The following is a 27,849-nucleotide window of genomic DNA, read 5'->3' on the forward strand; positions in this document are numbered from 1 at the left end:
GGAATTTCTCCCTCTGTCACAGTAGAAGTGACATTGAATGTGGCCCTGACAAAGTTTTGTCCGCCGTGGTGTGAGGAACCCTCCATCTCTCCGCCCTGACTTGCTCAATGGCAGCGATGTTGGACCGTCGATTAGTTCCACCTCAGTCAGCTGCCTCAGGTGTGCTGGCTCTACAGCAGCATTCATGACACCGTGTACGTGACTGGACTCTGCACGTGTTCGTGGGTCACATGATCCTCTGCAGATGTTGCAGCTGATAAGACACACACATTGGTTTAACTAACTTTTGGGGACCTCTCACTGCCATACCCCTCTAAACCTAACCATCCATCGACTCAGAATCTTCCACTTTGTCCTCATTTCTGCTGCAGAGGAATGTGCTGGGGATTTGGGGAAATCCCTGTTTGACGGACATCACCGCAGAGGTCGCCCCAGATGACCCCTCCAACAGTGGGGTCACTCTGGTCTGCTCTCTCTAGTGCCTGCTGATGGAAGCATCCAGAGAGGCTGCAGTGAAAACATTAGGCCGCGAATAGACGTGAGAGTCGACGGAATGATTCGGATCTTTCCGGTACTGCGACTCACTCTCTGGAAAGGCAAAGGTCAGGGGTCACTTGGTTCCTGAGAACGACTCAGACTCCTTGAAGTGTGACGTCACTCGCTGGAGATTCCTCGTGAGAAGGTCAGTTTTTAGGTTGAGCATGTGTTGTTCTCCTGGACACTCTGGTTTCCTCCCACAGTCTGAAAGGAGGTGGATTGGTGACTCAGAAGTGTGAGTGTGTGTTGTGGTGGACTGGAAACCTCGAGGATGGGACAGACAACCTGACCGTCATCATCATCATCAACAATGACAACAACGTGAGCAGCTCTTCCTCGTCTCCCGCTCGAGTTCATCGCCACATGGTGTGTGAGGGAACGGGTGATTGGAAACTTCGGTCAGGTGACTGAACGTTCCGCTCTGATTCATGGGTCATGTGACTGTTATATAATTGTTCTGAAGATTATCGATCCAACTGTGAGAGCTTCATCATCGCCATCCTCATTGTCCTCACCATCATCATCGTCCTCACCATCATCTTCATCATTACACCATCATCATCCTCACCATCATTGTCATCATCACATCATCATCTTCATCATTACACCATATTCCTCACATTTTCATCATCATCCTTACCATCATCTTCATCATCACATCATCATCCTCACCATCATCTTCATCATTACACCATCATCATCCTCACCATCATTGTCATCATTACACCATCTTCCTCACATCTTCATCATCATCTTCCTTGCCATCATCTTCATCACCACATCATCATCTTCATCATTACACCATCATCATCCTCACCGTCATTGTCATCATTACACCATCTTCCTCACATTTTCATCATCATCCTCACCATCATCTTCGTCATCACATCTTCATCCTCACCATCATCCTCACCATCATCTTCATCATTACACCATCATCATCCTCACCATCATTGTCATCATTGCACCATCTTCCTCACATCTTCATCATCATCATCCTTGCCATCATCTTCATCATCACATCATCATCTTCATCATTACACCATCATTCTCTCCATCATCTTCATCATTACACCATCAACCTCCCATCTTTATCATCATTCACGCCCTCACCTTCATCATCACCATGATCCCCACCTGCTTGTTTCTCAACAAGCCTGTGAGGATTTGAATCCTAACTTGTGTTTTGGAACATGAGAGGTCACGCCCCCTCTCTGATTCACACCTGCTGACTCATCCAACATCTAGCTCAGGTGAGAAACAAGTGAACGCTCCAAAATATGAAAAATAATTGTTGCAGACGTGGGAAGACGTCGGTTGCCGTCTTGGACCGGTGAGTTGACAGGAGGGTGTGGGCTCCAATCCAGCGGTGACTCGCTGAATTGTTGCTGACTCACTCTTGCAACAGAGTTTTGAGGATGAAGGTGATGATGAGGATCAGGTACCTACAGTATGAAGCTCTGAGCAAACATCAGTTCCAGAACATTTACTCCAACTGCTACAACTACTGATACAGCATCCTCTTCTGTCACCGCATTTGTAGTGTAACACTGATGGTAGAAACACTTCTTCTGGTACTGCAATGGCTGCTGGTACTATTATAAATTACCAGAGCAAAACTGCAGTTCTACTACTACCATAATGGACACTATTGCCTTCAACTAACTGTGCTTCACATTACAGTAAATACTCTTGCTACTAGTGTTACTGCCATACTGCTGGAGTTACTTCTGCTACTACTGACCGAATGAATGGCACAACCAATACTGCTCTAACTAGATATATCACTGCTACCTCTACTTCTTCTACTACTGCCACTAGCTCTGCTAATACTAGTACTACAGTGACCAGTCATTAAAACAGTACCAGCTCTACCTCTCCTAGTGTAGTGGTACAGAGATGAAGTAGCTCTGCCAGTTGTTGGTATTGACTGATCCAGAGGTTTCTCTCTGAAGCGGACGTCACGTGACTCCAGGGTTGTTGCGCTGTAAAAGTGTGTAGACACGTGACGAGTGTGTGTGAGATTGTGAAGTTGTTAATTATGAATGGATGACTTCAGAGGACTCCGGCGGACCAATCACATCTCTGCTCCTCTCTGCGTCTCCTCTCCTGGTTCCGCTGCTCATCAATCTGCTCCAGCTCCGGGCCGGTGCATCTTCATCGCCTCCTCTTCCTCACACTCCGACAGCGGAGGGGAACTAGTTTGTCCGGAGAAGTGGCGCTCCGGCCGGAATTCTGCTGTGATTGACAAGGCGCAGCATGGAGGGAAGCTCACCCTCCTGGAGACTATTCTGCTAAACTCTCCAGTTGATCCGATCGATTCCTCATCCAGTCTGGATCCCAGGATCGATACGCCAATTGGACTGCAGCTCTTCACAACGTCCTCCGAGGTGAGTTGAGAGAATGGTGCGGCTCTGATGGTGATCGATTGTGGAGCAGGGATCGATCAAAGTGTTGACTGGGAGGCAAACGACCTCAGAATCTGTTTTTATTTGACCGTGTTCTTCAGATATCGATCGGAAACTGCTGATCTGTCAAGTGTATCGCACCTGTTCGCGCGCCCGTTGTCGTACACGGATGCCCCACTAGGGGGCGCGCCGTGCCACTTCCTAAATTTAGAATTCCCAAATCGATTTTAGAATGTCGCGTGGACGCGCGAGCCTTTCGGCCAGGTGACATGGCGTCCGGGGCTCGACTCCTCAGCGGGTTTGACGGATAGTTTAGGTGATGTACTCAGTTCGATTCTCTTCTTTCCTACTGACGTGTTACCTTTGAGCAAAGTGCCGAACTCTCGAGCTGAGGAGTTAGAAAGCCTCTGAAGTACTGTGACATATGCGAACATTACTGTCAAGACTTGCACTACTACTAATGCTACAGTCTACTACGTTCAGCTCCCACTTCCACTACTGCCAATGTATTTGTACCGCCACGTTGAAAAACTACTTCAACAACTGTTGCCAACGTTGCCTCACAATTGCCAGACCTGCTGCATGTTGTTGGAATTATTCATGCTACTAGATGAGTGTTCGCCAGCGACTATCAGTACTACTAAAACTCTAAAAAGTAGTTGAATACCGCGACCACTAATGGTGCTATCATCATTTCTTATAACACGTCTACTGCCTCGACCTTAAATACAACTGAACAATACGACTTCTGCTATTTTAACTACCACTTCGTGACTACCTTCCAACTGCAACAGTTACTATAAAAATACTTCATCTGTGATGATTAAGGTTTAATGTCTCTGACTAGTATAATCTTGTTTTAACCACTGCTACTTTAAAGTCTAATTTTATGACTACAATTACTTTTTTTTTTTTTTATCAAACTAGCACCTTTATAGCTACATATATTACTTTTACTACAACTAAGACCACAATGACTTCTACCATTAGTACAAAGTACTACTGTTTAAGTACGCGTTTAGTGGTATTTAGTACTACTAAATGCGTAATATTAGTTTTTTTGTTGAACTAAATACTACTAAAAACTACTTCAACTACAGACACTACTCATACAAGTACTACTCGTGCTACTATTTCAGTGACCACTGCTAAAAAATGTTTACTACCAGTCCATAGACCAAAACTGTGGTTGCTGCTCCTACTGATTCTACACATTTAGTAATCTCTGGACTACCACATCTACAGGTATCATCCTTTCATGTGTTCTTACTGCTTCCACCTCTGTACCTTATACTGCTATTACACCGCTAGTACTACCATAATGCAACGATCAGTACCTCTACTCTTAAGGTTACCGAGTGCTATAAATTAAAGTACTAATTGTAATTTAAAATGGAATTGAGATGTTCATTTTATTTTGTTTATATTCTGTCTGAATTTTTAATACAGTAATCATAAATTATTCCAATAAAAATTGGAATTAAATGAAGCAATTCAAATAAATCAGATACATTAATTGAAGGGAAGCTCAGGATTCAGAAGATAAATGAGATTTCACTGTGATAATAATAAGAGCATGGGAACTAGTCATAATGTATTTTTTTCTTTTTTAATAATCCTGATTAAAAGTTGGAAAAAAGATAGTTATTGAAAACACGAGTTAACAAAAGGTAGTAAATGAAAAACGCACTGTGTCTGTGATGGAAAAGGACGGATGGAAAGGAGGGAAAAACAGAGTGGAGCAGTGGGAGATGAAAATGTGGTAAACAATGATGATGAGTGTTCATAATCGTGATGATGATGATGGTGAGGATGAAGGAGCGAGGAGCACTGGACTCACACACAGGCTCTGAGCGGAGAGCAGACGAGAGTGAGGGAGCGTGAGAGCAGCCGTGGTACCTGCTGCTCCCTCTGCTCAAATATTAACCAGCTCTTTGTGAGCACTGATGCTGCTGCTGTGGGACCAGCCCAGACGCTGGCTGCAGCCGGACCCAGCGGTCCTGACGGAGAGAGAGTCCCGCTGAAGCCGCCGCCGCTGCTGCTGCTGCTGTCTGGGGGAGACGCTGCGTCTGAAGCCAGGCGGATGGAGGAGGAGGTCCCGGAGCCGGATCCTCACGGTCCAGCGGGGAAACACTCTGAGGTGAATGGAGACCTGCCTGGAAACCCGTACCTGGTGGTGGACGTGCTGGAGCGGGAGGTGCTGCAGTGTCCGGAGGAAGCGGACCACCAGTGTGGGTAAGGTGCTGCAGATGTTTGCCGCCACTTCTGTGGGACCACACGGGTCACGTGACCAGTCTGCATCTGGGAGGGAATCTCACCTCCTGGTTCCTCAAGTTGTGGGTCTGTTCCTGGAGAGCATCTCTGGTGGGAGCAGTCCAGTCCTGCTGTGGAGGTTGAGCTCCAGATCTAGTTTTCGCTCACCTGAGCAGCTTTTTGACGACAATGTGGTTCTGTTGTCTTCATCATGACAGCGATGAGGATCAGCTCCTCCTACTCTAGAATCACTTGACACTGGCGCGAACGAGCCTCTCAAATGATGAATTTTCTGATGATTCTGCCTGTTCGGGTCTAATCGGATCTCGTGTAGAAGAAGCTTGTGCACTGGTGAGACTGGAACTCAAGAGTCGCACGAAGCGTCGAACACCATGGTGATAGAAACGCCACGTCAGCAGTGTGCAGCCTGTGGAAACGAGCTGAGCCAGAAGCTCACACCCATTCAGTCGCAGTGATGCGCGGGATGATGAGCTCTGTCATCTGAGACTCGTACTAAAGCCGACTTCTCCAGCAGAGTCATCATCACCCCTTAAATTCAGAAGTCAACATGTCAGCAGCTATAGTCACTTCTCCCTGATGTGATTGCAGTTCAACTACTGCTACAAATACTATCAATTTTGCTAAATAGAACAGTGATTTCTACCACTACTCTTCTCCTCCACTGATAATGCCACTGTTTCTTTTATGGCTACGCCATGTATTATTTCATCTACAACTAGTTTTCTATGTGCGAATTTTTCAAGTATCTATTACTATGGTATTACTACAATAACGACTCCTTCAAAATTTTCAGTTTTTACCAGTACCACCGCTACTACCTTTCATGACTACCAGTACTTACAAACTACTGTCTTACATGAGTATCTACCACGACTATGATACACCATGACTCCCATTAAATGTACTCCTACCACAACCTCTACCAAAATTACTTCAACTTTTGCTCTAAACTACTGCTATTATGACTTCTAGTACTACCAAAACAGACGACATTGTCTCCAGTACTATCACGAATTTGGCCACAACAACTGCTATTAGATAGACATATAACTTCATTCTCCCAATACTACTACTTCTGCTCCAACTGCTGCCTTTACTGCAGCTATTACTGTTGGGAGAGGCAGCGAACATGTTGTGCTTTTCAGATGTCAGGTTTCTGTTGTTCTTGTTTGCTCAGAGTTGTTGTTGAACGTGTGAAGGTGAGTAATGATGATGAACGGTGGTTATGCTCCTGAACGTGGTCGTCTCAGCACATTCATCACTTCCTGTTCACGGCTGATTGTTTCCTCCGTCAGAGCCGTCACCGCGTCGCCTCATTTAGCTCTGCCGCTAACAACGTCGAGGCAAAAAGAAACACCATTTCTTTTCTGAGGATCTGACTTGGTGTTATGAGACACGGCAAGTCTGGTGCTTCACTGGTACCAGTCTGTGGCCAGTGCTCTGCAGCCGGGTCTGATGAGAAGAACCGCCATCTGGCCCCGTGTTCGCCGCTCAGTCTCACGTCAACATGTGATTCTAAGCTTGAAACAGCTCAGAGCTGGTGTGTTCAGGCGCCGAATGTGGCCCTTGATGAAGTGTATTAAGTTACTTTCATGAAATGACTAGTTGCTCACTGCTCTCAACCAATTATATAAAGATGTATATAAAGTACGTAAAACCTCTAATCTGGTGACCCACGCATCCAGTCCTCACTGGAGGATTATGAAACATAGGTCCCAAACTCGTAGTTCAGGGGCCAAGTGAGGCCCACAGGACGGTGTTTTGTGGCCCCCTACATGAGCTCAGGCTTGTAACAGTTGGGTCTAGTCCAGCCAGAGTCTCATGACTCACTCACAGCGCTCGTGAAAAGCTAAACAAGTATCCGAGGTGGGGATTGAATGCACAACTCTTTTAAGATGCTGCTCAGGATGCCACTTGTTCACAGAAGTACTTGGGTCGACTCTCGTCTGCGGCTCTTCGAGGACAAGAGTGGTTCGATTGTCTGTTTCCTCCTCTGAGGGTCGGAGCTTTTTTATTCTAGTGTGTTTAGTGTGTGGCTAATGTACGCTGTGTGTAGTGTTAGTCAGTGTTGTTCAGTGATCATACTTCGCTCGGTGTTGGCTTGTTGATGTCCTTGCTGAGCAGCTTGTCGCTGTTCATGAATTAGTGTGTGTGTGTGTTTAGCAATTATTTAGGAGCTGGTTGGCGGGTGGCGATGGTCATTGGTAACGTGTGAAAACATGCTCGCAGTCAAACACAGCGGTTCAGCAAAGAGATGTGAGAGGTTGAGAGACCTGTTGTGTATTCATGTCATCATCTCTTGGTTATTTATGTTGTCATCAGTTGTTTATTCATGTCGTCATTTGTTGTTTTATCCATGTCTTCATCAGTTGTTCATTCATGACGACATTGGTTGGCGGTTTACGTGTGTCATCATCCGTAATTTATTCATGTAGTCATCAGTTGTTGCAGTTGTTGACTCCTGTCTTCATCAGGAATTTATTCATGTAGTCATCGGCTGTTTACTCATGTCATCATCTGCATTTTTATTGCCATTGTTGTCAATTTTTTACTGTTGTCATCACTTGGGTATCTATGTTGTCATCAGTTAGGTATTCATGTTGTCATCAGTTACTTATTCATGTTGTCATCAGTTAGGTATCTATGTTGTCATCAGTTAGGTATTCATGTTGTCATTAGTTACTTATTCATGTTGTCATCAGTTAGGTATTCATGTTGTCATCAGTTACTTATTCATGTTGTCATCAGTTAGGTATCTATGTTGTCATCAGTTAGGCATTCATGTTGTCATCAGTTACTTATTCATGTTGTCATCAGTTATGTATTCATGTTGTCATCAGTAGGAGCAAGCAGGTGTTTCTGCTGAGCTGAGGTGCTGGACTGTGATTTGTGGTAGAAGTGGAGTGAGCACCTGTGGTCACCAGCTTTGCAGTGACCCAGAGAGTTTCTCTGTCTGGGCTCTCTAAGAGAGAGAAGCTCAGTCATCCAGGAGAGACCCGGAGGAGAACTTCTGCTCCTCTGGGAGGAGACACTGGGGCAGTCCCAGGACCTTGGGTCTCGATGGTCACGGTCCTCAATGACTGGTTGTTAAAAGTTGGCCGAACTGTTCCTGGCGACACGTATATTTCCTGAATTCTATTAAAGTCAAACTGAAGCTCTACATCAGATAAAGTACCGCGACGCCTCCGTCTGATCCCTCAAGTCATTTCTCTATTTCACTTTTTATCATCAGCCTGTTGATCAGAGAACTGCCTTCAGTCGGATGATAAACGCTGCAAGAGAACCGAGGAAACAAAATGAGAAACTGAAAACTCCTTGGTTGAACTCAGATCTTAACTGATCTCAGCAGGTTTATGAATTAGAATTGTCTAGGGGTGCTGGTGCCCAGCAGGGGGCGTTTTCTGTGATGCCATGAAGAGTCCAGCTAAGCCCTCGGCAGTGGACAGACATGCCTTGCTCATGCTCCTGACCAGGTTTACCTTCCTGCACACACACACACAGTACCTGCGGCAGGAACAGGAAGTGATGTCAGCTGGAGGGGAAGTTTGGGATTCGAGACCAGGTCATGACTTGTAATTGTCTCTCTGCTACCATCCAGTTGATCCTCCCTTTTGACCCCTGAGTCTGATTCTGCCGACACACACGAGTCATTGCAGGTAATTACTTCCTCGCCAGTTCATTTCCCCTCTGACCGTTTGAACCCATGACCTTCTGAACAGCCTGTCCTTCCCGCCTCAGTCCCGGACATGACTGTAGCTGAGATGCTTGTATATGTCACCTTGCTCTCCGTCCTCCTTCGTGTCTCAGCTGTGTTGAAGAACAATGCACTGTTAGCAGCCGGCGGAGTCCACCGTGTTCTGAGTGTGAATTTGAGCCGCGATCGATGGGGCGGATTTACTGCTCAAGCGGGAGATTTACATATATTTCATTACTGCTCTTTGTTCTGGACCGACCCGAGCAGCCGGGTCACACAAATCAATGAGTTGGGGAAACGTGAGTCTTTAGTGTTTGTTAACAGAAGGTGAAGACAGAGCAAGTGTTGCTGTGGCGCCGCTGCATCAGCAGTTCCTTCACGTTCCTCTTCCTCTTCTCTAATCTGATTATCCCGTCAGAACCGACCTGACGCCGGGTCGGAACCAATCCTGCTCAGAGAATAGTGTTGCGGTGCATACACTGAGGATGGCGACATCACAGGAAGTGCGTTTGATCGTTGTGCAGGATGTTGATGTCCAGTTTTAATACGATGCCGTGCCTTTTCCTGTCCACTCCAGTTTGGTTTCTGTTTTTTTGTGCTTCATTTGTGTCCCTGGTTTAGCTGTACTTGTGGGGACATTTTGTAAAGCCTCCATTTAAGGATTAAAGCTTCTAAATATCTGGGTTATTCACAGTCCTGGTTAAGGTGAGCCGTGTTTTATTTTTCATGGATTTTTTTTCTTTTTGTGATGTTGAATTATTATTTATAATGCTATTTACTGTGATGTTAAGAGTAACTTCTTCCCAGGTTTGTTTCATGTGTATTTTTAAGTTTTTTGTTTACAAGCTATTTGTGATTTGATGAGGGATCTTGTTCTTTTGGTCATGACCCGCTGCTCATGACCTTAGGTGAAGGTCAGGATGAAGATTGATCGGTAAATAAAGATCTCTGCCTTTTGGCTCAGCTCTCTCTTACACACAACAGTGTGGTCAACTGACTGCAATAGCGTCCCTGCTGTGCCGATTCGCCGACCAATCTCCAAATCCCTTAACCTCCCAGTCAAGAACAAGACCCCAAGATACTTAAACTTCTAAAGTTGAGGCAGGAAGTGATTCTTTATTTATTTATTGTTTTTTTGATGTGGTGTTTGTGTTTTGTAGAGTTTTTTAAGATGATTATTATACAGTTTTTTGTCGAGTTGGTTGTGACTTTTGTGTTTTTTTCTTTTTTTTTGTATTATATAGCGTTTTCCTCCTCTCCGAACAGCAACACAAACCATCAACCTAAAACAGTCTTTTACATCAAAAACAGGTCGTTCTTCCCGCGTCTCCTCTGAAGCGTCTCCGAGTGCTTGTGAGTCAAAATCCAATTAAGGAGCAGGAAGCAGTTGTCCAAATCTCTCCACTCTTTGTGCTCTTACGTCTATCCTGTGCCCTTGGGCACCAATTCATTGAATAATTAATCTCTCACATTTTGCACGTCCCACACACGCGTGCCCCGACACACTCACAGTTCCAACTCTCTGAGTCTGAGCACGCAGTGAAACTTTCCATTTAATGAATGAGTTCTGCCTCATTTATGGCTCTCGTTTACGGCTTCTGGTTCTGTGGTTGGACGGTAAATTGTTTCAGCTTCACTGACGGGTGAACCAGGTCGCTCATGTAGATGAACGCTGTGAGGAGAGTTAAACACCAAGACTGTGACGGTGCTGGAGTCACGTTCCTGAAGCCGCCACACTCCTGACCGTCTCTGACCGGGACGGTTTGCTGGGGAGCATTTCCCCTCAGGCAGGTCTTTCAGACTGACTGGCTAGAACCTTGTGGTTCAGCTTACTCTTCAGTCTCAACAACACTTTCAGGTTTAAAGATGCGACTCGGTCTTGCGTGCTGCTGACGCAGGAAGCTTTTTGGAGGTCGATGGACTCACCACAGGCAGCGGATCATACCTCAGGTTAAGATGGCTCAGAGGTTTCAAATACTGCTGTCAATTGATTCAAATTTTTTATATCAATTAATCGCACTAAGGTGAGTTAACTCATGATGAATGGCCAATGAGTCACACAGTTTGCATATGTTCTAAATGTATCCGAAAGGAAATGTTATCAGCACCCGAGTGGCAAACAGAACAGATGTCAAGAACGTTCTTCAGAATATCATGAAGCGGCTCGGCGACACGCTAACAGCAGCACATTGTAAACATCACATCTTTCTTTCAGTTACATTTAGAACAGATACAACATGTGCGATTCATTTGCCATTAATCGCGAGTTAACTCTGCGTCTGACAGCCCTAGTTTCAACAAGTGTGGACTGATCTCTTGCATTTACTCAGTGGCAACTGTTGTGGTCCATTTTGGAATTTCAGACAGAAGACTTCTCAGGTTAGTTATGTTGTTGAGTTGCAAACTTCATCTCTGAACTCGAGGTAGCATGCTCTTGAGAAAATACTCAAGCCTTCAGAGAGACTCTCGAGGTGGCTCTTCAGCTGTTGAATTGAAAACTTCTACTGTTTAAGACTCATTAAATATGAATCACGTCTGACTCAAGACAACCCTCTGCTCTTCATTTATTTAAATAATTTCTGTCCATTTTCTGGATTCTCCTGGGTCACAACAGTGTGAGGAGACCTGCTGCCTCCATCTGTTTCCTTCACAGAGTCACCTGCAAAGACAGCAGAGAACCCCTGGACGGACTTTGACTCATCTGTCAGTGTGACCCGACCTTGTGATGGTGTTCTGCATTAACCTCATGTTCTATCCTTCCTCTGACAGCACTGATCGTGTGCTCCCTGGTTCTGTGTTCTGTGAGAGTACCAAGCGTGGTCACTGAAAGTCTCCTGTCCCTCGCCTCACAGGGAGAAGATGCCGTTCCACCATGTCACGGCGGGTCTGCTCTACAAGGGCAGCTACCTGAGCCGCTCGCTGTCGGACAGTGACAGTGATGTTCTGGCCAGCATCTCTGTGGAGGAACTCGACGGTGAGTGCGAGCCCCACTTCTTGTTTTAGGACCCAGTTCAAGTGATGTTTTATTGCTGCAAAGCCCGACCCCAGAATGTTTAGGAATGTTCTCCTGAAGATGGATGTGGAAGGTGACGGGTTCCAGAGGGAGCTGCCATTGTGGTCGTAATGTTTAGGTGCAGGAGGAGATGTGGAATGATGACTGTAAAGATTTAACTGATTCTGAAAATAATGCTGAAGTTCAGGAGAAGATTGATCGTGTTTGTTGCTCATGATGATGAAGACGATGGTGATGATGATGAAGACTGCCCATCATGAGCAAACTCCGGGGTTGTGACAGCGGTTTTAAAGTGGTTGTGATGGTGACATCATCGACCGGATGGCGACTGAACGCGGTGGTGAGCAGACTCAGCTTGGTTCATCGCAGCTCAGATCTTTGGGAGCAATCTGGGAGACTTCAGGACAACAAGACAAACAGAGAGGTGGAGTTGCATGCTGATGACCTGCAGCTCCAGGTTCGTTCTGCTTCACGCTGCAGCAGAGGCGACTGCAGCAAATTTGTTTTTCCCCCCACACCAATGTTCCGCCTTCACCTGTGACGACAGCTCACCTTTACTCATGTCTTTGCTGAACTCTGTCACCTAACAGCATGGTGGTACAGTGGCCTCCATGTTAGAGGAGGCTCAAACACTGCTGGAGGCAACTCCTGGTACACAGTGCTTGTGTGCACTCTGATTTCCTCCCCCCAAAATTTATGTATTGCTTCTCAACGCTCTCCACTTTGTTGCTGCAATGCGTTGCTGCATGGAGTCTCAAGAGACAGACGAGTTCAGCCGACAGTACTTCTTGTAACTGCAGCATGAACAAGTTTCGTTCATTCATCTCTGGTGTTTTTCTGGTACTGTATTTCTGTGTGTAGTTAAACCTGGTCGGAGGTCTGGGATGGACTCACATGGATGTGTATGACAATGCTTCAGTGAGTCTGGCATGTTTCCTGTGTTGCTGTGTGAGTGTGACAACCTGGGTTGCCTGGTTCATTTCCCGTTTCAAACAGTTCCTCCGCAGTGATTCAGGAGTCGCTTGCGGTGCAGTACTACTCTTGGGTCTCGCGTGGCTTCTGGTGGGCACCAACATCATGTCGGGCCTCCAGTATGGATATGAACATCGCTCTTTTAATTTTTGTACTTCACTTTGTCGCTGCATAAACCTCAAACGAAAGTATGGGTTTCTGCGTGTGTCACATAATAATAATATATGTTAAACTTCTGATCTCCTTTACTTTGAACTAACCATAAAAACTAGCTTAAAACTTGGAGACCATGTCACTTTTTATTGCAACAGTTTTTTTTTGCCCAACATCGTCGCTCAGTACATTCAATTTAGTGTTACAGTCGATAACTTTTTTCCAGCCATTGAGCTCAGCAGGTGGCAGCACTGCGTCGGAACTTGCTCGTACAACACACATAGTGGCAGCGATCTCACCCTGCAGCTCTCTTTCCACATCAGATTCATGAATCGGGATGGTAACACCACCAAACTTTAATCATCCGCTCCATTATCAACTGAAAAGGTCAGCGATCTTTGTTGATGATCACATGACCTGCTTGTCAAAGGTAACAAATTCAGTTCTCAAGCAAGTCCCAGAGCCAGTGAAGGTCATAAACTGAGGTACAATTTATAATTCTTGCAGGCGCGTGACTGGCTGTGGAGATCCATCACTGAGTCAGTGCACTCCTCAGTGAGCTCTTACATGCTGCCTTTCTGGGTGGTTAGGTTAGGATTCATTCATCATCATCACTGACTATGCAGACTTTTATTAAGCCAAGTAGCTGGTCCCTCTGACCTGGCTTGGCTCTCCCAAAAACACCACTTCTCAGAGCCAACTCAGTGGAGTCTCTCCGCGAGTCTCTTCCCCGCGAGGTTGACTTGATCAACACTTTTGTTCTCCGCCTGCGGGTAATCATGCGCCTCTGCTCGACATCAGACTGATCAATAACAGCCGGAGAGTCAACACATACACACACGCGTACAGCGTCTCCAGTCCCTCGGCACTGCGTTAAGCTGCCACCTTGAAAATTGGCTGGACACTGCGCGGGTCATTTCCTGATAGCCCGACGGTGTTATTATGCAGGGCATTAGTTCCTCGCTGCAGTTCCAGCTCTGGTTAATGTGGTTTTTATCAGGTCGTCCGCAACACACTTGCACATGCATCACATTCAGACAGTGGAACTGTACTGTACAGCAGACAGCTGCGCCTGGCGTCCATGTTTGTTTCTGTTCAGGTGAGACGTGTTGCACTGCGCTTGAGCTCCCCCCATTTTTCAATGTCTTATTTAGTCTGAGTGTGCAGTCTTGGTGAAGGTTCGTGGAACCAACTTTCACAGACTTTGGTTCCATCTCCGGGGGAGCGTGACCCCTGCAGAATGACTGAAGACACCAGCTCCAGGAATTGAGCCCTTGGACCCTCACACAGGGGTATTTTCCCCCGTTAGTCCTACTGAAGGGTCACTCATTCCGTCCCATGATCATCCTCCTGGTGGCGCTGTTTGAGAACAGCAGTCCTGACTGCACCGACAGCAGTGACAGAGTAGGTGCGTCACTCAGTATACAACCTCGTCTAAGCATCACTATGTGAGGGAAGTTTTCGATGACCTGACGTCATCCGACAATCAAGGCCTTGGCTGACTTTGATGGGAAAGGAAATGGGGCTTCAAGCGACGGCGTCATGTGTTCGAGCCTCGCGCCAGCCTCCTTCTGGAGCCTTTACATCCAGTCGCTGGTTCCTGCTATGTGGCGTCCTGTGATTAACAACGACGACAATCTCTAAAATTAATGATCCCAACCTTCAAACTGCAGCGGCCGTCGCCACCGTAATAGCCGCCATTTATCGCTGCAAATGTGAACATGATGACCAATGCCATATGGCCTCTGCTGGATAATTAGTTCCACAAACCGAGCGGCTCCTGATGGAGATACAACCTTTTATGTGAACTGATACTCAGATCTACATTCCCGTAATCCGCTGCAGAAAACAGAAGACGCTGCCGCGGCGCTGAGCTATCAGATGATGTGTGATAATATCCTTCCATATCAGCAGCTAGCCTGTGAATCAGTGCTGTAAATGCTTTAAGCTGGCTCAGATGGGAGCTACATTATTCCCTTCTTTCACCCGCGTGCCACTGACGTCCATTTTTTTTGTGTAAGACTTACAATCTAAGACTTGAAGTTTGCGACGACAACGAAAGATAGTAACATTTAAGTGCCACAACCTGACTCACCGCCCGAGAAACTTCCTGCAGTGACCAGGAAACTGTTTGTTTGTTGAGGCCAGAAACCTCTCCACCAAATCCTTGTGTTTCTGCAGGTTCACAGAACTCACTCACACACAGATGATGTGTGTGATATAAATACATTTAATGTGCCACATCAAGCACCCAGGTACAGGGGGCGCTCTACTGAGAGGTTTTACTGTGGAAAACTCTACTGTCTCTACTGTCTGCCCTTCACTGTGGACCTCTTCGTTGCCTCATTCTTTGACATGTTGAATTTCCCCACTGTGGGATTTATAAAGGCCATCTCTAATCTAATCTAATCTACCATAATTTCGGGAATATAGAGCGCACCAGAATATTAGCCACTAAAAACGATCAAGAAGGTTTTAATCAATGAAATACAGATCCAGACATCAGAAATGATCAATGAATAGTCTGGTGATCTTCAAGTCCTGGACCGCTGCACTGTGCTCCTCCACAGCACCAGTCTCCTGCAGCTCCCGCACGCACCTCAGTGTTCAGGGAGTTTGCAAAGCTGTTTTGGAACGATTTTGCGGCCCAGCATCTATCATGTTTGTGTGGAGTCGCGCTGTTACGGTAGTTTCCGGCATCTAGCGTCGAGTCGCCGGAGGCGAGAAGCTCCCTCCCTGTGGACAGTTTCCTGAGACAAGGTGCAGCTCTCCAGCAGGGATCAAGTCTGTGGCCAAAACTCGACTTGCTAGTGTTCACGTCGGATTTTTGAGCCAAACGCACTTTGTCTTGAGACAGCATCTCACATCTTTTATTCGCTGTTTTCGCCCAGTGCCCGAAGTTCCGACACAACTGCTGGTCTCAGTGGCTGCTTCTTGATTCCAGACCTCCAGGAGATTGACTCTGTTTGACAGAGCTGTGGACACGAGGGTGAAAACATTTTGAGTGCTTTAAGGGTGAATAAAAAGCCTATGATTTCATTGATTTCATTGCCTCTGATTTAATCAGATTTCAGCCTGTAAAAATCCATATATTAGCCGCGCTAACCCTAACCCTAACCCTAACCCAGACGGTGAGAAAAAAGTAGCGTCTTATTGTCCGGAAATTATAATTCTACTATATATATCATAAATCATATCATATCGTCCTCTGAACCACCCCTATGTGCCACTTCCTCTCATGTCCGCCCACCCCAGCACACTGCACTCTTCTGCTGTGAAAAGAAACGATCCAAAGCTGAAGAAGTAATCTTCCAATCTAATGTAACTAAGGTCTTAATTAGACCATTAGAAAGCTGCAACACAGCTTTGTCGTTCAGCCTCCGCTCAGACGACTTCATTAACTATTAAAAACTTTTAATATCACTTGCATTCTAAACGAGTAACTTTCTATGGCCGCCATGCTTCAGCAGGTTTCGGTTTTTATTCTCTGAGTATCTGTGCTCCGAGCTACGTGAGTCATTTGAATATGTATAACCCGCAGTGTTGTGACTATGTAGCAACATGGCTCAGACACGAGAGCGGCCGGCAGTGAGCGCCTCTCATGCATGTATTCATGAGCGGGGAATCGCCAGGACGGATGCGTGTTTGTTTAAATACCTGCGTGCTATTGACAGCTCCACTTAACGTCCTGATGCGGCGATTCATAATTCACGCTCCGTTTCATCTGGCGGTGGTTCAGGTCGGCAGCAGAGAACCGGATGATGGATGGACAGATTAGAGATAACCGGTTTGTTGGCCTCGCCAGCGCTGGACATATGGAACATCGCAGAAGAGTCCGTCCCACTCACCTGTGGAGTTTAGATTTGATTTGTGGCTTTGAAATCAAATCCAGCTGCTGGTGCTTTGTTTTGGGGTCTCAGCAGTCGTCCTTTTCGAAATATTAAAGAATTTCAGAAACAGTCTGTGGACCAGCGTGAATTCATGGGTGGTGGAACTGATCTTGTTAGCTGAAGGTGCTGGTGCGAGACCAATCGTAAAGGCCGAGTTGGAAGGCCGACAGGGAGATGAAGTAAAGGGGGGGGGGGCAAAAACCTGCTGAGTTGATTTACTGTTTTTGTTGGCAGAAATCCGTGAGGCGTTCAAGGTTCTGGATCGAGATGGCAACGGGTTCATTTCCAAGCAGGAGCTGGGCATGGCCATGAGGTCTTTGGGGTACATGCCCAGTGAGGTGGAGCTGGCCATCATCATGCAGAGACTAGACATGGACGGTGAGTCTCTCTCTCTCTCACACACACACACACATTTTTCAGCTCACTGTCCTCTCACCATCACGCTCCAACAGCCAGAGATGCTCTGTGGTCTGCAACGGCAGTGATCGAGCTAGTAGCTCACCTGACCCGACAGGCGATGTTTAAATCACAGGTTGCTGAAATGAGTCAAATGTGAAAGAATATCTGCGAAGTAAACCCACCCAGGTCGTCACCTGACTCACACAAGCATAATCCCTCTCTTCGTTTGCATCCCGTCCACGATTGGCAGCTGGTAATTGTATAATCCAGGGATTAGAGGACACAGAGGGAAATATTCAAATTCCCCATGTTGCTCTTCAATAATAAGCTATTTCATGAGTGACAGTCGAAACGCTGAGGGTTGCATGGAATCTGACAGTTGGTGATGTTCACTGCTTCTCTGCAGTGTGTTCACTTCTCCAACATTCATGCGTCTCTTTTGCACCAGCGAGTGACCCGAGAGAACAGATCATCGGACTTTGCCAAGAGGATTTGTTGAGAATGTGGGGATGAAACTTGTGTGAATGGTTCTAATTCACCAAAGCGACATGTTCATTCTCGAGCAGAGGAGCTCTTGATGTTTTCTACTTGATGTTTTTTGAAAACAGAAGAACGATAATCTGCCCTTTTTGTTTAGGGATGGAGGAGGCAACAACACTTGGGACTTTTTGAGGAATGTGTACAGGGTTCGCGGAAAGTGGAGCAAGAGAATTTACAAACACGCAGGGTTGAGATTGGATGTTAGGAGCGAAGGATGTCAGAAGATTAGGACACAAGGAAACAGGGATCCTATTTTGAAGTGAGAGGATGTAGCAGGAGGATGGAAGGTTGAAGGAGATGAGGATGTTAGATGTTTTGTAGGAGACAGTGAGACAGAGGCGCAGTGAGAGATTATAAATGGACAATGAGATTGTGCTGCTTGTAGAGAAGAATGGTGTCATGGATTAAAAGGGATGATGTTATGAGAGAGAGAGATTTGGGTGAGGGAATAGTTTTGGGGACCAGGATGAAGAGAAACTAAGGTGAAGAGACAATGGATGTTAGGAGAGAAGCACAAATCTAAAGGGCCACTAGTCAAGGATGAAGTAGATGTCATGATCGCAACTGTGAACACAACCAATCCCTGTGAGTTCTGCAAGGCGCTACAATGTTGTCCAATCACTGCGACTTTCCCGCCAATTCCACCAATCACTTCAGTCGGCTTTCGCCCACCCCTCTAAGCGGCATATGCGGCATCATATGCCTCCCTCCTTATTTGCCCACAAGTATTGCCACGATTCGAAATTCTTTAATAAATGTCCAAATTCCGCTGAATGAAATGTAGAATAGACGGAACTAAAATGCAGAACTTACTAGTGTAGCGCTGCATCACCTGTACACTTTACTGGGCGGATGTAAACAAACATGGCTGACCACGAGCTCCACATCTCGACCCTGTGGCTGCATTAATGAACAACATCCAAACATCCATCAGTCTCCGCCCTTGCGACTGACCCGGTCACTACAGACGGTCAGTTATCATGAAAAATATGGACCAGAAGATGGATCCATTTTCAGATTTTATGGAAATCATTGAAGCTGAGAAGTTTTTTTAGGCATTTTTAAAAATAATCTGGAGCAAAATCTGGCATTTTTGGCCGTAACAATCAAAAATGATAATGCTTGGAAGACAAGGACACGGGGAGACACTGAACATGGGTAGACATGGATGGGGAGAGGCAGTAATGTAAGGAGACAAGGATGTAAGGAGTCATTTCTGTCTCCATGGATTACCAGAACAAGGGAGTAAATATTCAGCAGAACTGAGCTGTGTGTCATGTTTAATTAAAAATGTGTGGTTTTCTTTAGTATGGTGGAAGAGCTGCAGCGGGTTCCAAGTCAGATGAGCCAAACAGAGAGAGACTGAGCGAGGACGCCAGCGGTTGTTGGACCAAAGCCGACTGTGGCTCTTTGTCCTGTGAAGATCACAGTTGCCTCTCCCAGATCAATCCTTCCTCCTCACAACTGTGCCGAAGCCTCAAAGATGCTGAGACGTTATCAGCTCTGCTTATCCCGCCTTCCCAAGCAATCTATAAGAAAGTCAGCAGGCTTGGTGTGTCCTTCAAGGACAAGTGCGTCCTGCTCTAAATCACTACAGCAGCCGACTTCCCGGTAGATCACACGGGCTTCGCTCTATTTCTGGCTGCTGATATGATCTGGATATAAACACCCGCGTGTATTTATTCTCCGCTCGCCTGTGATCTGAGCTTAAAGGAAGCAGCACTTTTTAATCTCTTTAATAATTCATGGCCTTTTCCTGCACGGACCTGTCGAACATCTCGGAGCCACGAAGGCAACCCTGTGACCTATCATCGATCGAACGTGTCGGTAAAGTTGTCGGGATAAAGAGCAGGAATTTGCTAAGCTACGTCGTGCTTTTCCAGGTTCAGCGGGATGTGAAATGATGGTTGGATGTGAGATGAATATTTAAATGTAGTGGAGTTATCTGAGGACGCACGACACTCCACCAGCTGTGTGAGATGGGACCTTGTGCTCTGTGTAGGTCACTGCACAGACTTGAACTGGAGGTGGTCTGTTTTTTGTTCACTTTGAAGTAGGACTGAATTTAGCCAGTTTTTGAAGGAAGACCACATGAAATGAGTGGTGAGGATGTTTGGGCCCAAGGCCTTGAGTTTGGCACATGATCGAAGCGGAGGAGGGTCCAGACATTTCTAGTTGGAACGTCCCGGGAAGCATCTGCCAGCACTGACTGGGGGATCCCGAGACGCTCCCAGGCCAGTGAAGAGATAGAATCCCTCCACCTGGTCCTGGGTCGACCCCTCCTTGCTGGCCGTGCCTGAAACACCACCAAAGGGATGCATCCATGGGGCATCCTCATGAGATACTTGAAGCACCTCAACTGTCTCAACATGGAGAAGCTGCGGCTCTACTCCGAGTCTCTCCCAAGTGACTGAACTCCTCACCCTATCTCCAAGGGAGACGCCCGCCACCCGTCGCAGAAAACCCATTTCAGCCGCTCATGTCTGAGCTCTCCATCTTTCCATCCTTTCCATCTCTCGAAGCTCATGTGATCAGTAGATGGAGAGCTTTGCCTTTTGGCTCAGCTCACTGGTGAGATAAGGATCTAAGGAGACTCAAGGGATGAGATGAGGCTTGACGGGGACAAGGATGTAAGGAGACAAGGGTGTGTGGAAACCATGTTGGCCACACTTGACCAGACCAACCACGCTGGACCTCACAGGTCTGGACTAACCAGAGAGACAGCACTCTAGCGTCGGGCTCGTGTCCTCTTCTGCCATCACCTTATTAACTTTCATGAGTTTATGGTGCGGCTGTTAGCTGGTGAGTACGCTGCTCAGGGGCACATCAGCAATCACTATTCAGGACAGCAACATCGTTTGTCATCCGCTGTCTTCTGCCTCTCACTGGAATCCAATAAAGACCCACCAACGAGAATTGGTGCAGCTCATGTTCTCAGAATAACATTAGAGGAGTATCAGGTGGGTTCTCTCTGTGCTGCCTTTAGCTTCCAGAAAAACACAAGTGGAAAAGTGAAACGAATCATGAGAATATTGGGACGATGACTCCCAGCAGAAATGGATTCGTCTCAAGCGGAATGTTTTTAGGACAAGTTCCTTGTTCTCCATGCTCTAAGCCTTCAGTGGTGTACAGACAATAAATGAACCTCACATCCACACCCTCCAGTGGTCCAGCTGATTTGCACCATTCTCCTGCAGACTCCACCATGTCACAGGGCACCCTCCCGCTAAACCGAACAAAAATCTACAAATCTCTTCTTAGGATCTTCGTCCTAGACCTATCCTTGTCTCAATTGTTCCCAGCTTAAATTTCAAGACTCCTTTTGGCTATTTTGCCCCATATCAGACAGACTGCCTGAGGGCTGCAGAGATTCTTTTAAACATAAACAATGCTTTCTAATGTCACTTTGACATGCAATAATTGCCTGTTGACTTGAGTTTAGGATGTTATAGGAGGTGTTGATGAGTGACATCTATATCTCTCTCAGTAGCTGCACATCCCACTGTCCAACCGCACAATCCACCACACACTTCCACATATGACCTGTCACTGACCTTGAGTCATGAAAATGTTTAAAAAGCTCTGATCACTTCGCAACACTCTTCGCTGTCAGGTGACGGGCAGGTGGACTTCGACGAGTTCATGACGATCCTCGGACCCAAACTCTTGTCCTCCGAAACGAGAGAAGGCTTCTTGGGGAGCACGATAGATACCATCTTCTGGCAGGTAAGACCTTCATCCTTGGCCCACATGTGAAGGTCAGCAGTTCCTGACCACTGTGTCACAAACAACAACTGTGAGTGGTTTATGAGATGACTATAGGGCAGAGGTGGGCAAACTGTTCCACAAAGGGGGTTCAGGTTTTTCTTCCAACAAACCTGCACCACCCCAGCCCTTTGAGGCATGGTTTACCCACCCCTGCTGTAGGGTCAGTCGTGTGTGAAGAAACTGGGTGAGACAGTCCTCAGTTGTCGCTGGTGGAGGTCTCCCTGGTGAGTGGAGATTTGTCTTGAAGGAGCAGGACATCAGGGAGCCTGATGATGAATGGCTTCCTCTGGGTTTAAGATGGGGAATTTGTTTAGAATTTGTTTGTGTTTGCCTGCATGTTGTGGGGAGCCTAGAACTTAAGAGTGAAGCCTCAGTTGCTGCTTGCTCCTCTCCACAGAAAACCAGCAGGTGGGGTTTTCTCCTGAGTAGACTTGTCTGCTGTTTACCTCTTTGCTTTCTTCCCTCACCTCTGAGTAAATTAAACTGCACCCAGTTCCACCCGTGCTGCGTCCTCCAGGAGAGTCACGTCCTGGCACTTGTCTCCCCTCTAACCATCTGTAGCTGTAATATCTTCAACGCTGACTCGTCTGACTCGGGAGACAACAAAGACCTCCTTGCAGGGCTGTTGTGACCGATGATATTATCTGACAGACGGCGTGCCAGCGAGGCCTCGGCAGGGACGGTGATGAGAGCGGGTCGGGACTGGGAGGGAGATGTCAGAGACGGAGTGAAACAAACCGCCTGAGACGGAGTGATTAATGCACAGACAATAGAAAGTGAGGGAGAAATGAGTGATGACGCTTGAAGCGGGTGACATTTGGCTCCGAGTGCGAGACTTGGCAGGCGGCTCGTCTTGATGTAATCATTGTATTGACCCCGCCGTCCTCCTCTGGACAGCGGCTTGTGCTGTACAGCAGAAGGAGAGCTCTCAGTGTGTTGCTCTTCGACCAGAGCTCACAGCCGATCTCGGTTTACCCCTGCAGAGTTTTGATTGTGCCTCGGGCCGCACCAGCTCTGGCATTTGTTTCTCTGACACCTTCAGATGAATCGATGTGAGAGCGCCGCTGCAGCCGTTAATGCCGTGTAAGACGTCCCTTGTTACGTGAGATTTTCCTCCATGGCATTTGTTGAACGCCTGTAGAATCATGTAGAACAAGTTCTGATGCCAACATGTGGCCTCCTGCATTGCTAGCTCAATTAGCAACAGGAAATAACTGGAAAAGATTTGGACTACATTTTCAGGGAATAGGAACATTACAGTTTTGTGGTGTTCTGGGAGGCCGTCTGGATCAGGGGCTCTCAAACACAAGGCTGAAAGGACCACAACTCGGCAGAGACCCAGTCGACAAGGTTGTTCACTGCAATACTCAGAACCACAACACACAAATCTGACCTCCTCTTGGCTAATGGAGTGCAAGGGTGTTGTGCTGCTGGAGGGAGAGTAAATGCAGTTTCACTCCATCAGTCATTTTTCTTCTAGCAGTGACTATATTGCACAATGTGTATCCACACGTGCAATATTACTTTTTCACTTTGTGCTTTTGACCTGTTAGTAACAGTTGAAATGGAACAAAACTCAACTGAATTGTTCAGCTTTGCTAAAATGGCAGGCAAAAGCAAACTACAAATCCAAACTCCTCACTTTTCTGCATATCTACAACTACAAACTTTCACTGCTGGACTTTTCTTATTCAGGTTTTATGCTGGTTGATGAGAGCAACATTCCGGCGTGAGCAGCCTGGTGGTTTCCCTCTCCTTCAGTGATATCGCAGCATGGTTGTGAATGAGACTTGAGCTAAAAGGGTAAAACAACTCAACCAAACTAGTCTTAGACTAGTAACTAATATTGTAGGACTCAAGATGGGTCTTGGTCTCCAGACTGATCTCAAGACCACTTTTTTAGGGCCTTGGTCTCGCCTCGCTCTCAAATGCATTTTTCGGCACGTGTCCATGTGCATGTTAACCACACTGAAAATTTGATGGCTTTTACTGGTTTCTCAATAGTAGAATGGAAAGAGGAGCCAGAGTCTGTGGAGGCCACTGGCTATACAAGACTCTTGCTCTTCAGACGATTTCACATACTTCATGAAGGAGGAGGAGTTTCTCCAGATCAGCGTTTCTTTTATTTTGTTTTCGTCCGTCTGATGATGTTTTTTTGTGTGTGTGTGTGTGATGAATATTTTATTTTCTGCAACTCAACTCACCAGTTTGTTCCGGACAAATTGGGCGAGAACTAAAGCAGTTCCTCTCACGTGTATGAACTTCACTTTCGGGTGTCTCTGTTCCAGGCTGAGCTGAAATTGAAGTGTCACATCCTCGCCGGCTGGAGTGACAGGATCATGATTCAGGCACTGACACACACACACACATACACACGCACACACACACACACACACGCGCCTCTTCAAGAACGTCGATGCTCATTATCTGTGTTTTGAAGTAGATTTGTTTTGCTCTATATCACGTAGCTCAGTCTGTGTGGCGGCACCTTGAACACAAGGGCGGTGCACACGCTGTCATCGGCGATGAGTGTGGGGTGGAACAAATCGTCCTCCACTCTGATCTCAAAGAGCAATTCATCTTTTATCAGCATCCTACAGTCCACAGATCTCGATCAGCAGCTCCGTATGGTTGGAGGTCGTTGACCTTTAGCCTGCAGATGTCGACTGATAAACGCGTTGCTTCTGCTCACCTCCCTGACTCCATGGAAATATTCATTTAACTAGTCAGGGCGTCAACTCTGCCTTCTAGAGTCCAGATGGTTTTGTGTGCCGCTGTTTCCGATCGTTCAGTGGTCACAGAGGGCTTTTAGGAAATGGCTAAGCACGTACTGCTCGGTTGATGCCAGGTCATGTGACTCTGAAAGTTCTTCTGGAGCCCATATTTCAGCTTGAAGACTCCGAATGGCGACAGAAGAGTAATTGATAAGAGCACGGTTCAGCCTAAGTGTCGGGCCAGAATGAGCTTCTAACTGAAGGCAGTTCAGTGTTCGTGCAGAGCAGCAGAGTGATCAGCCATCCTCGGAGAGAATGGCAACATCCGTCTCCATCTTGTCTCCATTTTCTGTCGCAACCAAAGTCTGTTTAGAAACTGGGCCAGAATTTCTTGTGAGGTTTCAACTTTGATGTGAAAATACGTGAGGTTTGCACACATACATGTTTGTATTGCTGTCCTTTTGGGGACTTTATGAGGTTTTTCGTTGTCAAAACCCTTTCCCCAGCCTCTCCCCCATAATGTAACCATCCAAAACACATGGCTAACTTTAACCAGGACTCTGAACCCAACTGAAACCCAATTATAATGTCCCAGTTATTTTGAAGTCTTCATCCTCATATTCAGGCTTAACCTTGTGGGGACCAGCAAAAATGTCCTCACAAGTAGGTGTGTTTTCAAGAATTAGCCTTCATAAATATAACCATACTATGTGTGTGTGTGTTGTGTGAGAGATATAGCGCACACTTTCACACACCTGCACACCAGTCAGTTTGGTCCAACTTCCCAATGGAACAAACTGACTGAAAGTTCTGGGTTCAAATCCCATCATGTTCTCCACCTGTCAAAGTCTTGTGCAACAGTTTGACCGTTCCAGGGTTGGAGTTGATGCTAGCATCACCTCAGAGACATCGCAGGCCTCCGTTCTCAGCTGCGCTGCCTTCACTTGTTTACCACCTTCAAAGTTCTCTCAATCAACTCTAAGCGATGCGACATTTCCACGTTGGTTGTTTTAATGAGAAATGCAAATCAGCAGCTGGTCCACTTGCTTCAGACCCTGCTGCTCCACACCAGCTGCACAGCTGGAGAAGTGAACCTCAGACCTCTCCCACTTCAGACAAGGAAGGTTTTTGTGACCTTTGAAATGCGCTTGTTTTTTTTACCGACGGCTTCAGTGCGCTGAGTTCTGCGCGTGGCTTGGTGAAACCAGCAGAAATGTCTCCACTTTTCTCTCCTGAGATTCTAATGAAGCTGCTTTTAAATCTGACATTTGCTTTTACTCGCAACAATTGTTGGCACTAACACTGTTTACTACTTTACCAGTTGGTTTGAGACGTTTCCATGGCGACGGCTTTGACTGCAGTCTTGGGCGAGCTTTCAGGCCCTGCACCTTTGACTGCAGGAGTCTCAGCTCTGTAATTTACACCGTGGGAGGAAACGTGTCAGACATCAAATTATCCCTGCCTCGTTTGATATTAATTGCTCTGGTCTTTAAATTTGACACCTTCTTCGTCCTACGCCGTGTTTTTCCCTTTTTTCTTCACCTGCAGAATTTTAGCTGCTGCAGAAGTGGAGATGAAAGTTTGTCCTCTCGGCTGGCTTCTGGCCACTGTCTGAAGGTGGTTGTGGTGGAGTTTTACATCCTTCTAAATCAGCGATACTATTGATATCAATATGAAAAGACAATGTTGTGTTTTAGAGCTGGACAATGATGTTTGATGATGGTATAGTGAACGTGAGGAGAGTGGAGACAGTGACAGACCGATCGAGGTGAAGAAGAGAGTGCAGGCTGGGTGGAACACAGGTGCAGCAAGAGTGAAATCAAAGGCTCAATGTCTCACTGCTGTAAGGTTCAGTGACTCAGAGTTAGAGTCAAAAGAGTCAGAGATGAAGTTACTGACAGTGTCTTTGGAAGAAAGGACAAGATCTGAAATGAGTCTATTCTGTGGAGAAGTTTGGTACCAAAGTGAGATGGTTTGGACACAAGGAGGGGAGAGACTGTGTTGGACCAGTGTTGGAGATGAACAAGTGAGGTTCTTGATGGATGATGAAGGTCAGACTTGAGACTAGATGATGAAGAGGCGCGAGGCTGAAGGGCCAGCTGGGCCTGATGGGAAATGATTGGAGATGACAAGACCCTAACGCACTGGTTTGCCCCACCATCTTTGTGGAGACCTCTCATTGCCATCACGCTTTCCCCAGCCTCTCCCTTTTACCCTAACCCTAACCTGAACCAGAACTCTCAACCCAACTGAAACAGTTATTTTGATGTCTTCATCCTCAAATTGAGGACTCTCCAGCCAAATGTCCCCACAAAGTCATACGGTCCCCACAAGTATAGTGTGTTGTCAAGAATTGGTCCCCACAAGTGCAGATCAACCAGGTACATATTCATCGGATCAACCAGGTACACACTTTCAGACTCACGCATTACCTTTTTCTATCCTTGTGGGGACATTGCGAGGTTTCTCATTGCCGTAACCCTTTCCCCAGCCTCTCCCCTTAAACCTAACCATCCAAAACACATGACTAACTCTAACCAGGACCAAACTGAAACCCAGTTATAATGACCCAGCTATTTTTTCTCTTCTTCTCTTCTGGGTCCTCACAATTGGGTGTGGTCCTCACAAGGGAAGCTGTAGCTGGCTCAAACATGAATCTTGTTTGTTACAGCAGGAGTGGTTCCAGGTGTAATTAAGCTTTAATTAAAGCCTGATCATGAAATGAACTGTTTAATTACACTCAGTCTAAAGTGCTGGCTCGGCAGGTCGGGGGGCGGTGGTGGTGGTGAGCAACAGACTTCACACCAACCACCAAAGAAAGGCCTGTCAACGCTGGTTCGTCCTGCAGCTCCTCTCAGGCTGCTCTTTCATCAGCACAGAGGAGAGCAGCCTTTCAAAGCTCCGCCTGCAGACATGCCACGCAGCTGAGGCGGCTGAACGCCACTGTCACACGGAGCGGCACTTCCTCCTTCAACAGTGGCAAAAGGAGAGCAGGGCTTAATGAAAAAGAAGATCCACGGCTCATTACAGGAGACAAACACAAAGTTTCTCTTTGTTATCGTCCAAAAACACTCTGCTGACTTCACAGAGACGCGTTGCCCCGTGGAAGTAGCTCTTATTCAGCAGGTTCTCTTGCGGTTTTGTTTGAGGTTCTTGGAGTAAACCTGCTGCTTTCTGTGTGGAGTTTGTGTGGGTTTCCTCTGACAACTCTGGTTTCCTCCCACCATCCTGGACTGAAGACTGGATGTACTCTCGCCTGTACTGAGTCAGTAAGCAGTAGAAATTGTTTTGCAAGGGACATTGAATAACCAGGAGAGTTTGTTTGAACAAGAACCGTTTAAATATGGGGAAATAAAATGAATGGTGTATGATATACAAAAAAGATAAAAGGGGAAAAAAGGAAATGAAGTTAAAAAAAGGATGATAAATATTCTGTAATATTATTTTGGGGAAGAGATGTTCATCAAGATGTTCATTAACATTTAAG

The 27,849-nt window shown here is 46.5% G+C and overlaps 1 protein-coding gene across 7 annotated transcripts in view; it reads left to right on the forward strand.

Moving 5' to 3' along the window:
- The first annotated feature begins 2,702 nt into the window (after window positions 1-2,702).
- Window positions 2,703-27,849, forward strand: part of caln1 (calneuron 1) — a 32,398-nt gene continuing 7,251 nt past the window's right edge. For 2 of the 7 annotated variants that reach the window (XM_053873360.1, XM_053873361.1), the window contains exons 1-5: window positions 3,285-5,180; window positions 11,766-11,887; window positions 17,176-17,319; window positions 21,494-21,606; window positions 23,937-23,996. In XM_053873360.1, coding sequence (XP_053729335.1) covers window positions 5,029-5,180; window positions 11,766-11,887; window positions 17,176-17,319; window positions 21,494-21,606; window positions 23,937-23,996 — 591 coding nt within the window. In that variant the 5' untranslated portion in view covers window positions 3,285-5,028. Of the gene's footprint in view, window positions 2,928-3,205; window positions 3,262-3,284; window positions 5,181-5,485; window positions 8,876-11,765; window positions 11,888-17,175; window positions 17,320-21,493; window positions 21,607-23,936; window positions 23,997-27,849 lie in introns of those variants that run through there. The other 5 variants (XM_053873362.1, XM_053873363.1, XM_053873364.1 and 2 more) reach the window with 4 other exon arrangements.

Source organism: Synchiropus splendidus, chromosome 8 (genome assembly GCF_027744825.2).
Source record: "Synchiropus splendidus isolate RoL2022-P1 chromosome 8, RoL_Sspl_1.0, whole genome shotgun sequence".
Classification (NCBI taxonomy): domain Eukaryota; kingdom Metazoa; phylum Chordata; class Actinopteri; order Syngnathiformes; family Callionymidae; genus Synchiropus; species Synchiropus splendidus.